Source organism: Dendrobates tinctorius, unplaced genomic scaffold (assembly GCF_039654945.1).
Source record: "Dendrobates tinctorius isolate UK_male_01 unplaced genomic scaffold, ASM3965494v1 ptg000201l, whole genome shotgun sequence".
Taxonomy (NCBI): Eukaryota; Metazoa; Chordata; class Amphibia; order Anura; family Dendrobatidae; genus Dendrobates; species Dendrobates tinctorius.
Genome location: NW_027361868.1, coordinates 4,708,488 through 4,722,533, shown reverse-complemented (window position 1 = coordinate 4,722,533; position 14,046 = coordinate 4,708,488). Strand labels below are relative to the sequence as shown.

The following is a 14,046-nucleotide window of genomic DNA, read 5'->3' as shown; positions in this document are numbered from 1 at the left end:
AGAAACAGCTGCCCACCCGCCCCTATGCATAACATCGTCGTGGTATTTATTAGATGGGTGCTCGCCTAGCTATGCTGGGTGGATATTGGATGGTTTTACGTTGCTATGGAGTAATGAATTTTTATGCTTGGTTATTGGTTTTATATATTTAATATTTGAGTAACCATTAATAAATACTGCGGCCTTTTTTCTACACACCATGTGTCGTGTTTCATTTAGTTAGTTAGTTGGGAAGGTGTTAAGGGGTTGGGGGGGTTAGTGCCTGCCATCCCAGGAAGAAAGGAAAGAAATCAGGGAGAGAGCAAGAAAAGAGGGACGAATGAAGAGAGGGAAGGAAGGATGGGCAAAGGTAAGGAGGGAGGAATCAAGAAGGAAGGAGAAAAATAAGTATGGGAGAAAGGAAGGGAAGGCTAAAAAAATGGAGGGGAAGAAGGACAGATGGGAGAAAAGAAGTATGGAGAGGACAGGAAAGAAGACATAAAGGAAGTATGGAAGGGAGGACGGAGAGGAGGAAAGAGGGTAAGAAGGAGGGAGGTGGGATAGATGGATAGAGAACATCTTAGAGAGGGAAGAATGAAAGGAGGCAAGGAAGGAGGGAAAACAGGAAGGAAGAAAGGAAGGAATGAAGAAAAGGATAGAGGGAGAAAAAGAGAGAGGAAGGAAGGAATAGAGGAATAGAGGAAAAAGGATAAGAATTATGCAATCAAGTAAGCTACAAAAAAGGGAATAGAGTGATAGAGAGAGGGAAGGAGGTAAAATAAGGAAGGGAGGATTAAAAACACACTCTAAAGAATATATTGGATTTCCTTAGGTTGCACACCCTGGTAAAGTTGGAACCAATTGGATTGAGGGAATATAAAAAGAAAGGAAGAAAGAAAGGATTGATTTTTTTATTTACCAATGTCCTTTCTTTTGACAGAGAAGTTAGAGGGCAGGCCTCCGACAAACACACCGGTGTTTTCACCAATAACTGTACTACTGCCTGCGGCAGAAGCGGAACCTCGAGAGAGGGAATAAATAGGTCAGGAGTGCAGAGTTCTACAATCGTCACAATAATAGAAAGTCAATTCTCAAGGATCACTTTTCCTAGAGAGATGTTAGAGACATGATAGTGAATGGAACCAAAATAAACTTTTATGGCAGATTTTTACAAACATTTTTTCTGTGTAAACAAATATACTGCAATCACTGTGAACTTGTGTAGATATTTTCATGGGTCTTGGGTGTGTCATCAAAGTTATATCCCATTTTAGGCAACCAGCAGAATATTAATTGACTCAAATTAATCTCGCCTAGTATCAGACAGGTTAGAGGATTATCTCACGAGTACGACCACTTTTTTTTTTTTTAAAGAAAACATTTAAAAAGAAGAAAAATCTGATCTTAGCTGTTGACTCGCCTACCTGAATATTTTCCATCCACAGTTATTGTTCCTGAAGCTTCATTTCTTGTAACGACGATCTGATGCCACTTACTATCATTGTAAAGTCTGTTGTCATCATTCGTAGGGGATACAGCCACTGCCGACTCCTTCAAAGAAACACAATATTTTTGTTGTTGATCTAAAAATCCAGTGAAAATTATTCAAACCCCATTGTAAATTAGGATTATTATTCCCAAAATTTCCAAACTTGTTCACAAGAAACCAAACAAGGACAATTTAAACCCTCAGGACAACTAATATAATTAATGGTTTCTCCACATAAAACACAAAATGTCACTTTTATTGACTTCTGGAATCTCGGAATTATTCACCCCTTCATAACCAGAGTCTTTAGTAGTTATTAGAACGTCCTTTGGCTGTTATGATCTGCTGCGAACATGATGTGTAGTCAGACACCAAGAATTTTACCCCATCTCACGAACATCGGCCATTGGCCTCCAGTTCACTATTATTCTTGGATTTGTGTGCTGCTACCTTCTTCTTCAAATCCCAAAGATTTTCTATGTTTTTCCTCTATGGGCTGAGTGAAGCTGTTTGTGCAAAAAAAACCCAAAAACCCACCAAGAGCAAAAGCATTTTCTTGAAATCGTGGATCTGATCCTGAGTTAGCCCTAGTAAAACTTTGTAATCTATTGCTACTAATCGTAAGTCGAACTATCGAACATCCCTTCACATACAATTCCCCTCTCTTTAGCTTATTTAAACATTTCATATTTTAAAAACATGCATTTCATTATTGTAGTTTAATAATTAAAACCAGAACTGGTGTCATGCCCAATTAATGTGCCCTGGTACTATGCCCATTAGTTTCTCCATTAGTGAATTCAACAATACTAATGGGATTACGAGCATGAGATGCTAATTGGGCGTGACATAAGAAACTGGCTTACTTCTTGGCATACCCTCGCTAATGATGAAATTAATGAGCATTTTATTAAATGCTGTCTCATCAAAGTGTCCTTAGTTAGCGTTAAAATTGTTACAAATGATGCAGCATTCTAAATACTGTATTAGAAACACGAAGCAGATCGCTCGTCCTCCATATGACGGCCATGTCTACGATTCACTCGAGTCGTCACGACGTTCATGGCTACCTTTCTGCTGCACTTTTTCTCTCTCTGTCTTTGGAGATCCCGAAATGTCCATACTTTAGAGATTTAGAGTCAGTTATGAGCGGTCATAGAGGAGCGCTTAAGAAGCAACCCAGGGGTAGACAAGGATGTCGGGTCTCCACCGCAGCTCCAACCGAAAACCTCCGATGGAGGATAGGAGCAATGAGAATATGGAAAACGGTCTGAGGAGCGCAGGAAAGAGACTCTGACGAGAGATGGGGTTAAACCACAACGCGTTTTGACGGAGGATCCGTCTTCATCAGGTGGATTTTCCACCTGATGAAGACGGATCCTCCGTCGAAACACGTTGTGGTTTAACCCCATCTCTCATCTGAGTCTCTTTCCTGCGCTCCTAAGACTGTTTTCCAAATTCTCTTACTTTAGAGATAACCCTCTAATTTCATTAGGCACCTGGAAATTATTCATTTCTTCTGGGGTGGCGCTGCAAAGAATTTGAACACTTAGGTAACCCTACAGTGAAATCTACCAGTAATTGCTGGGGGGCTCCAATCAAAGTTGTGTTTCCTTAAAATGGAGATGAGATGAGAAACGTCTTTCAAAATCTAGCTGCTGGGGTGATCACCTGGTGATCACCTGTCTGATTAATGGCCATCTGAGTAACTCATGTCCACCAGAATATATTCCACTTGAACAGAACATCCCTCTGTTCTGGTTCATAGTTGGGTGAGTTGTTGACCTTCTATTAGGTATATTTGCCCCAATAGGACTTATGGAGAGAGGCTTTCCCAATGAGACCTTTCGAATGATTTGTAAAACATCGGGTGAGTTACAGAAAATGAACACCTCACTATTATACAAGTGACTGTTGGAGACCAAGGGGCCCTCACGGTTCTACCCAAGATCTGTGTCTAAGTTATGTGGTCTCCTGGTGAGGTGGATTATCTAAGCTGCAGGTTAGGGTGGACAACATGTACTGAAGGCGATGGCACAGAAGGGAGGATTTGCCAGATGGCATGTGGAAAAGTAGGGACCAGGACAGCAGGTAAACAAGCAGAGTAGGGCACACCAAAAAACACAAAGACAGGATTATAAACATACACCGGAATTGACTAAGTGTTTGTCCGTGACTTGCTGCAACATTTGCAGTGTGAATATTACTAGAGCAGAGTTTGCTATGCTTACAACAGAAGAAGAGTTAATCAGGAAACAATGGATAACCTCGGGCTTAAGTACTAAATATGCAAATTTACTTTGCATAGAAGATACAGTCTGTTGCAGCACAGTGTTGTGAGTTCATTTTCCCCTTCACTGTTGAGGTCTGATGAACTCCCTCTTCTGGTGAAGGAGGGTAGTGAGGCTGATTGCCAGGCACCTGGGCAGGATGATGATGACTGGGTGACGGGAGTTACTGACTGGATATAAGGCAACCGACGCCCTTCTGCCTTGCTGGTGATCTCTCTGAGGGATTCTAGGAGACCAGTCTGATTCCTGCTCTTCAAAAGCTAAGTTTTCTGCTCTACTTTTTGCATTTGTGTTTTGATTTTGTTTTGCATTGTTTTCCTTGATTTCTGCCATTCCCTGCTGGGGTGAGCTGAATTCCTTTTTGCTCTGTCTTCAGAAAATACCTGAGTGCTGATATAGTCTTTTTGAAGCCTAGAGTCTTCAGGGATTTTTTCCCTATCAGCTGTTGGCTCTTGTTTTGATAGGGTTTTGGCGGATTACAGACAGCAGCTTTCCTATCCTGTCCTAGCTAGTTAGCTTGGGCCCCATCATTTGCTCAGCCTATCTTTCTATCTGTGTGAGTGCTTTTTCATCTTGCTTCACCGTCATTATATGTTGGGGGCTGCCTATTGCTTTGGGGTCTGCTCTGGGGCAGTTTATATTTCCCTTTCTGTCTTTAGGCTATGTAGTTTTCCGGCTGTGATCGAGGGGTCTAGGGCACCGTAGGTACCCCCCACGGCTACTGCTAGTTGTTGTTGATAGGTTCAGGGGTCTGCAATCCGATAGCTGCCAACTTCTCTGGTTTTCTGGACTTAGCTAGTATTCCTGTTTTTGCCTCCTATGGTGACTCATTCATAACAGAATCACCAGCCATACCGCAGATCCTAGGGTACTCAATAGCAGGAAAAAATTGTAAAAAAAAAAAAGTGTGTATATTTTTTCCTCTATATCTCTGAGGCCGTAGGGGGAATTTTTTTTTTCTCTCAATGGAGATAAAGCAATTGTCTGATCGTGTGGAGCAACTCGCTGCGGAAGTGAGGGGAATTTCCACCTACCTTGCTCATTCACATGCTGCTGAACCAAAGATCCCTACTCCTGATGTGTTTTTTGGGGATCGGTCTAAATTTTTGAATTTCAAAAATAACTGTAAATTATTTTTTGCCTTGAAGCTTAACTCGTCAGGGAGCTCCGCGCAGCAGGTTAAAATTGTCATCTCTTTGCTGCATGGCGATCCCCAGGATTGGGCGTTTTCTTTGAAACCAGATGATCCTATTCTGACTAATGTGAACGCATTTTTTCAAGCCTTGGGGTTGTTGTATGATGAACCTAATGCTATTGATCAGGCTGAAAAGACCCTGTTGGCATTGAGCCAGGGTCGAGATTCTGCAGAATTGTGCTGTCAAAAATTCCGAAAGTGGGCGGTCCTTACTACCTGGAATGATAATGCCTTGGCAGCTCTCTTTCAGAAGGGTTTGTCAGAAGCCGTAAAAGATACTATGGTGGGATTTCCTGTTCCCTCTGGTGTTGACGATTCTATGTCATTAGCCATTCAGGTTGATCGGCATTTACGTGAACGCAGGACTGCACGAGAGGTGTGGCCACCTGTTGAACAAATGTCTGAACCTATGCAATGTGATAGAGTTTTGTCCAGAGAGCAACGTCAGGAGTTCAGAAGGCGTAATAAGCTGTGTTTTTTTTGTGGAGATGCCTCGCATATTATTTCTGTCTGTCCTAAACGAGAGAAACATTTTGCACACACATTTTCTGTGGGTGGTGTTCAACCTAAGTTTCTTCTGGCAATTACTCTGATCTGCTCCCTGTCCACATTTTCCGCCAAGGCTTTTGTGGATTCGGGAGCAGCCCTGAACCTAATGGACTTGGATTTTGCTAAACGTTGTGGATTTCCTATGACACCTCTGCGGACGCCTATCCCTTTGAGGGGGATTGATGCTACTCCTATGGCGAAAAATAAACCTCAGTTTTGGACCCAGGTGGTAATGCGGGTCGCCCCAGACCATCAAGAAAATTGCATATTTTTGGTGTTGCATAATTTGCATGATACCATTGTTCTGGGGTTTCCCTGGTTGCAAATTCATAATCCAGTTTTGGATTGGAAATCTGTGTCTGTGGTGAGTTGGGGTTGTCGGTGTGCCCTTAGTGAGGCTCCGGTTTTTTCCACCTCTCCTCAGTCGCATAATGTTCCTGACTATTTGGCGGATTTTTATGATGTATTTAGTGAGAATGAGTCTGCGTCTTTGCCTCCTCATAGGAGTTATGACTGTGCAATTGAACTGAGCCTGGGGTGTAAATTTCCCAAGGGTCGGCTCTTCAATTTATCTGTACCCGAGCACGAGGCTATGCGATCCTATATTAAGGAGGCGTTGGAGAAGGGTCATATTAGACCATCCTCTTCACCCTTAGGTGCTGGGGTTTTTTTCGTGGCCAAAAAGGATGGTTCATTAAGGCCTTGTATTGATTATCGTGCCCTCAACAAAATTACTATTAAATATCAGTATCCGTTACCCCTGATTTCGGATCTATTCTCCAGAGTTAAAGGTGCTTGCTGGTTTACCAAGCTTGACCTCAGGGGGGCGTATAATCTTATCCGCATTAAGCATGGGGATGAATGGAAGACGGCGTTTAATACTCCGGAGGGACATTTTGAGTACCTGGTGATGCCTTTTGGGCTCACTAATGCCCCTTCTGTCTTCCAGTGCTTCATGAACGATATTTTCCGAGACTTTGTGGATAAATTTTTGATTATCTATCTGGATGATATTTTGATCTTCTCCAAGGATTGGGATTCTCATGTGGAACATGTTCGGACGGTGTTCCGGATCTTGAGGGAGAATTCCCTGTATGTCAAAGGATCGAAATGCCTTTTTGGGGTACAGAGGATTTCTTTTTTGGGATTTATTTTGTCTCCGTCAACTATTGAAATAGACACGGCCAAGGTACAGGCCATTTATGATTGGGTTCAGCCCACTTCTTTGAAAGCCCTCCAGAAGTTTTTGAGTTTTGCTAATTTTTATCGGAAATTTATAGCAAAATTTTCTAGTATTGCCAAGCCATTGACTGATCTGACTAAGAAGGGTGCTGATGTGTTGAATTGGTCTCCGGAGGCTGTTTCTTCCTTTCAGGAGCTGAAGCGAAGATTCACTTCTGCCCCGGTTTTGCGGCAACCTGATGTCTCACTCCCGTTCCAGGTAGAGGTGGACGCTTCTGAGATTGGTGCAGGAGCTGTTTTGTCCCAAAAGGATCCTGTAACATCTAAAATGAATCCCTGTGCTTTCTTTTCCTGAAAGTTCTCTCCATCTGAACGTAACTATGATGTGGGGAATCGGGAACTGTTAGCCATGAAATGGGCATTTGAGGAGTGGAGACATTGGTTGGAGGGAGCTAAACATCAAGTCGTGGTCCTCACTGACCACAAGAATTTGATTTACCTGGAGTCGGCCAAACGCTTGAACTCTAGACAGGCTAGGTGGGCCTTGTTTTTTACACGTTTTGATTTTGTGGTCTCTTTTCTTCCTGGCACTAAGAATGTCAAGGCAGATGCTCTCTCTAGGAGCTTCTTTGCTGATTCTCCTGTGGTGACCAAGCCTGCTAACATTTTAGGCGAAGGGGTAGTTCTTTCTGCCATCTCGCCCGATTTGAGACGTGCTCTGGAAGAGTTCCAGGAGGACAAACCTGAGCGTTGTCGCAGAGGAAAGTTGTATGTTCCTGACCAGTGGAAGAAGAGAGTGATGTCTGAAGTTCATTGCTCTGCATTGGCTGGTCATCCAGGTATTTTTGGTACTAGAGATCTGGTGAGTCGGTCATTTTGGTGGCCCGCCTTTTCTCGTGATGTCAGGAATTTTGTGCAGTCCTGTGGGACTTGCTCCCGGTCTAAACCTTGTTCTCGCTCTAGTGGGTTGTTGATGCCTTTGCCGGTTCCCAGGAGGCCATGAACCCATATTTCAATGGATTTCATCTCTGATATGCCTGTCTCTCAGAGAATGACGGTTATTTGGGTGATTTGTGATAGGTTCTAAAAGATGGTTCATCTTGTACCACTCCCTAAGTTGCCATCTTCCTCTCAGTTGGTGCCCCTGTTTTTGGCAACAGGTGGTTCGCTTGCACGGGATTCCTGAGAACATTGTATCTGACAGAGGAGTTCAGTTTGTGTCTAGATTTTGGAGGACTTTCTGTTCCAAGCTGGGAATTCAGTTGTCCTTCTCCTCTGCTTTTCACCCTCAGACCAATGGGCAGACGGAGAGAACAAACCAGACCTTGGAGTCGTATTTGAGATGTTTTATTTCCGCTGATCAGGATGATTGGGTTTCATTTTTGCCCTTGGCCGAATTTGCTTTAAATAATAGAGCTAGTTCTGCCACTTTGATGTCACCTTTTTTTTGTAACTTTGGGTTTCATCCTCAATTTTCTTCAGGGCAGGTGGAGCCTTTTGCCTGCCCAGGTGTTGACACTGTGGTGGAGAGAATGCACCAGATCTGGGACCAAGTGGTGGATAAGTTATCTCTCTCCCAGGAAAAGGCCCAGCGGTTTTCCAAGCGACATAGGACCATTGGTCCCCAGTTTAAGGTTGGTGATATGGTTTGGTTATCATTAGTGTTGAGCATTCCGATACCGCAAGTATCGGGTATCGGCCGATACTTGCTGTATCGGAATTCCGATACCGACTTCCGATATTTTTTCAATATCGGAATTCGGCATCGGAATCGGAAGTTCAGTTGATTGACGGCCTGACGTCATCATGATGCGCGGTGTGTGCGCATCATGATGCGCCGTCATTTCGGGCCTTCCGGGGGTCTCTGCCGGCCTGCCGGGGGGCTGTGCCGGCCTGCCGGGGGGCTGTGTGGACTGCCCGGGGTCTGTACCGGCCTGCCGGGGGGCTGTGCCGGCCTGCCGGTGGTCTGTGCACCCTGTGGGGGTCTGTACCGGCCTGCCGGGGGGCTGTGCCGGCCTGCCGGTGGTCTGTGCACCCTGTGGGGGTCTGTACCGGCCTGCCGGGGGGCTGTGCCGGCCTGCCGGGGGGCTGTGCTGATGTCCGGGGGTCTGTGCAAGCATCGTCCGATGGGACTACAAGTCCCATCGGGCGATGCCTGCTACCATGACAGTGATTGACACATTAGCCAATGATGGGACAGTAGTAGTCCCATCATCCGGCTAATGTGTTAAATGTTAAAAAAAAAAAAAAAAAATACTACATACATACTACATGCATGCTACATACATACTACATGCTACATACATACTACATATATACTACATACATACTACATACATGCTACATACATACTACATGCATGCTACATACATACTACATGCTACATACATACTACATGCATGCTACATACATACTACATATATACTACATACATACTACATACATACTGCATGCTACATACATACTACATACATACTACATACATACTACATGCATGCTACATACATACTACATATATACTACATGCATGCTACATACATACTACATGCTACATACATACTACATATATACTACATACATACTACATACATGCTACATACATACTGCATGCTACATACATACTACATACATACTACATACATACTACATGCATGCTACATACATACTACATGCATGCTACATACATACTACATGCATGCTACATGCATGCTACATACATACTACATGCTACATACATACCACATACATACTACATACATACTACATACTACATATATACTACATGCATGCTACATACATACTACATGCTACATACATACCACATACATACTACATACATACTACATACTACATACATACTACATGCATGCTACATACATACTACATGCATGCTACATGCATTCTACATACATACTACATGCTACATACATACCACATACATACTACATACATACTACATACTACATATATACTACATGCATGCTACATACATACTACATGCTACATACATACCACATACATACTACATACATACTACATGCTACATACATACTACATATATACTACATGCATGCTACATACATACTACATGCTACATACATACCACATACATACTACATACATACTACATACATACTACATGCTACATACATACTACATATATACTACATGCATGCTACATACATACTACATGCTACATACATACCACATACATACTACATACATGCTACATATATACTACATGCATGGTACATACATACTACATATATACTACATGCATGCTACATACATACTACATGCTACATGCATGCTACATACATACTACATACATACTACATGCTACATACATACCACATATATACTACATACATACAATACATTCATACAATACATACATAGACATACAGTACATATAACATAGAGTAACATACTTACCAATACTTGTCACATTGTTCCCCGAAGCCATTGTCTTTTCCGGAATAAATATTAACATAACAAACCACAAAAATACTCACCCACGATCCGAAGCAGTCCACGAGTGTGTCCCACGACGATCTTGGGTAGAGAACTGCAGCATCAGATGATGCTGCCGTTCTCTACGGGCTGCAGGAATCCAATGACGGAAGGTAGGTATCCTTCCGCACTGTATTCCTCCGCCACTTAAAAAAAAAAAAGTCCCTAGTCTCACTTTATGCCATTGCTGCGTGGGAAATTCCCACACAGCAATGGCATAAAGTGAGACTAGGGACTTTTTTTTTTTTTAAGTGGTGGAGGAATACAGTGCGGAAGGATACCTACCTTCCGTCATTGGATTCCTGCAGCCCGTAGAGAATGGCAGCAACAGCTGATGCTGCAGTTCTCTACCCAAGATCGTCGTGGGACACACTCGTGGACTGCTTCGGATCGTGGGTGAGTATTTTTGTGGTTTGTTATGTTAATATTTATTCCGGAAAAGACAATGGCTTCGGGGAACAATGTGACAAGTATTGGTAAGTATGTTACTCTATGTTATATGTACTGTATGTCTATGTATGTATTGTATGAATGTATTGTATGTATGTAGTATATATGTGGTATGTATGTAGCATGTAGTATGTATGTAGTATGTATGTAGCATGCATGTAGCATGCAGTATGTATGTAGTATGTATGTGGTATGTATGTAGCATGTAGTATGTATGTAGCATGCATGTAGTATGTATGTAGCATGCATGTAGTATATATGTAGTATGTATGTAGCATGTAGTATGTAGCATGCATGTAGTATATATGTAGTATGTATGTAGCATGTAGTATGTATGTAGCATGCATGTAGTATATATGTAGTATGTATGTAGCATGTAGTATGTATGTAGCATGCATGTAGTATGTATGTATGTAGCATGCATGTAGTATGTATATGGTATGTATGTAGCATGTAGTATGTATGTAGCATGCATGTAGTATATATGTGTTATGTATGTGGTATGTATGTAGCATGCATGTAGCATGCATGTAGTATGTATGTAGTATGTATGTAGTATATATGTAGTATGTATGTAGCATGTAGTATGTATGTAGTATGTATGTAGCATGCATGTAGCATGCAGTATGTATGTAGCATGCATGTAGTATATATGTAGTATGTATGTAGCATGTAGTATGTAGCATGCATGTAGTATATATGTAGTATGTAGCATGTAGTATGTATGTAGCATGCATGTAGTATATATGTGTTATGTATGTAGCATGTAGCATGCATGTAGCATGCATGTAGTATGTATGTAGTATATATGTGGTATGTATGTAGCATGCAGTATGTATGTAGCATGCATGTAGTATATATGTAGTATGTATGTTGCATGTAGTATTTATGTAGTATGAATGTAGCATGTATGTAGTATGTAGTATGAATGTAGCATGTATGTAGTATGCATGTTGTATGTATGTAGCATGTAATTTTTTTTTTTTTTTTTACATTTAACACATTAGCCGGATGATGGGACTACTACTGTCCCATCATTGGCTAATGTGTCAATCACTGTCATGGTAGCAGGCATCGCCCGATGGGACTTGTAGTCCCATCGGACGATGCCTGCACAGACCCCCGGAGCCTGCACAGACCACCGGCAGGCCGGCACAGCCCCCCGGCAGGCCGGCACAGCCCCCCGGCAGGCCGGCACAGCCCCCCGGAGCCTGCACAGCCCCCCGGCAGGCCGGCACAGCCCCCCGGCAGGCCGGCACAGCCCCCCGGAGCCTGCACAGACCACCGGCAGGCCGGCACAGACCACCGGAGCCTGCACAGACCCCCTGGCAGGCCGGCACAGCCCCCCGAAAGGCCCGTACAGACCCCAGAGAGGCTGTACAAGGGCAGGAAAGGGTTTTTCTTATTCCGATACCGGAAGTCCCATAGACTTGAATGGGACTTCCGGTATCGGAATCGGCGATACCGATACTTTTTTTAAAGATCGGCCGATACCATCCGATACGATACTTTGAAGTATCGGACGGTATCGCTCAACTCTAGTTATCATCAAAAAATATCGCTATGAAGGTGGCTTCTCCTAAGTTTAAGCCTAGATTTATTGGACCTTACAAGATTTTGGAGATTATTAATCCGGTCTCTTTTCGTTTGGCTCTTCCTGTCACATTTAAAATCCATAATGTGTTTCATAAGTCCTTGTTGAAGAGGTTTGTTGAACCAGTAGTTCCTGGGGTGGCACCTCCGGACCCTGTATTGGTTGAAGGTAACATGGAATATGAGGTAGAGAAGATACTGGATTCTCGTCTGGCTAGACGGAGACTCCAGTATTTGGTTAAGTGGAAGGGTTATGGTCAGGAGGATAATTCCTGGGTCTCTGCCTCTGATATTCATGCAAAAAGATTGGTGCGTGCCTTTCATCGGGCTCACCCTGATCGCCCTGGTAGCGTGGATGAGGGTTCGGTGACCCCTCCTCAAGGGGGAGGTAGTGTTGTGAGTTCATTTTCCCCTTCACCGTTGAGGTCTGATGAACTCCCTCTTCTGGTGAAGGAGGGTAGTGAGGCTGATTGCCAGGCACCTGGGCAGGATGATGATCACTGGGTGATGGGAGTTACTGACTGGATATAAGGCAGCCGACGCCCTTCTGCCTTGCTGGTGATCTCTCTGAGGGATTCTAGGAGACCAGTCTGATTCCTGCTCCTCAAAAGCTAAGTTTTCTGCTCTACTTTTTGCATTTGTGTTTTGGTTTTGTTTTGCATTGTTTTCCTTGATTTCTGCCATTCCCTGCTGGGGTGAACTGAATTCCTTTTTGCTCTGTCTTCAGAAAATACCTGAGTGCTGATATAGTCTTTTTGAGGCCTAGCGTCTTCAGGGCTTTTTTCCCTATCAGCTGTTGGCTCTTGTTGTGATAGGGTTTTGGCGGATTACATACAGCAGCTTTCCTATCCTTTCCTATCTAGTTAGCTTGGGCCCCATCATTTGCTCAGCCTATCTTTCTATCTGTGTGAGTGTTTTTTCATCTTGCTTCACTGTCATTATATGTTGGGGGCTGCCTATTGCTTTGGGGTCTGCTCTGGAGCAGTTTAGATTTCCCTTTCTGTCTTTAGGCTATGTAGTTCTCCGGCTGTGATCGTGGGGTCTAGGGCACCGTAGGAACCCCCCACAGCTACTGCTAGTTGTTGTTGATATGTTCAGGGGTCTGCAATCGGATAGCTGCCAACTTCTCTGGTTTTCTGGACTTGGCTAGTATTTCTGTTTTTGCCTCCTACGGTGACTCATTCATAACAGCACAGTTTGTAATATGAACAGCTTCAGAGAATGATTCACTCTGCTTACAGCAGATGAAGCGTTAACAGCAGGTCTGAGCCTGGAAGTAAATGCAGATTGAAGAAGCAAACTGGAGATTGCAGAGATGATTGCTATCTAACAGATATGGTTGGTGAGACTAACTACAAGGCACATGTTAGCCAGTTACATAGCTTACTAAATACGGTACTCTAACACTTGATTGTCTGAGTTAGCCCTAAAATACTTTTTCTGGTGATGACAATGGAGTTTGAAAGGCAACTAGTGAGACCCTATGTGGAGAAGTAAATGGAAAGGGTACATGGAACAACCCTGGAGCCATGACAGGTGCGTAACAGTCCACTGATAACTTGTATTGCATACCTACAGTACATTAATTTAGAAGTAGAAAGCAATATGGATTATTTCTTTAATTTCCTCTTGGCTCAATACATATCACAAAAAAGTGGCGCAAGATAAATAATTTAAAAAAAAAAAAAAATAACTAAAACCCTATAGGGAAATATATATGCTACAAGTGTCGATATATGGCTATCTATCGGTTGGCAGCCTATGAATCATTTTGCTGTCATGTTATGATCATGAAAATGGGTCAC

At 43.0% G+C, this 14,046-nt stretch overlaps 1 protein-coding gene across 1 annotated transcript in view; it reads right to left on the bottom strand.

Annotated features, from left to right (window-relative positions):
* Positions 1-14,046, bottom strand: part of USH2A (usherin) — a 994,545-nt gene that overhangs the window by 535,810 nt on the left and 444,689 nt on the right. The window contains exons 22-23 of the mRNA XM_073553328.1: positions 1,404-1,530; positions 903-1,000 (exon numbers count right to left, since the gene is read on the bottom strand). Coding sequence (XP_073409429.1) covers positions 903-1,000; positions 1,404-1,530 — 225 coding nt within the window. The remainder of the gene's footprint in view (positions 1-902; positions 1,001-1,403; positions 1,531-14,046) is intronic.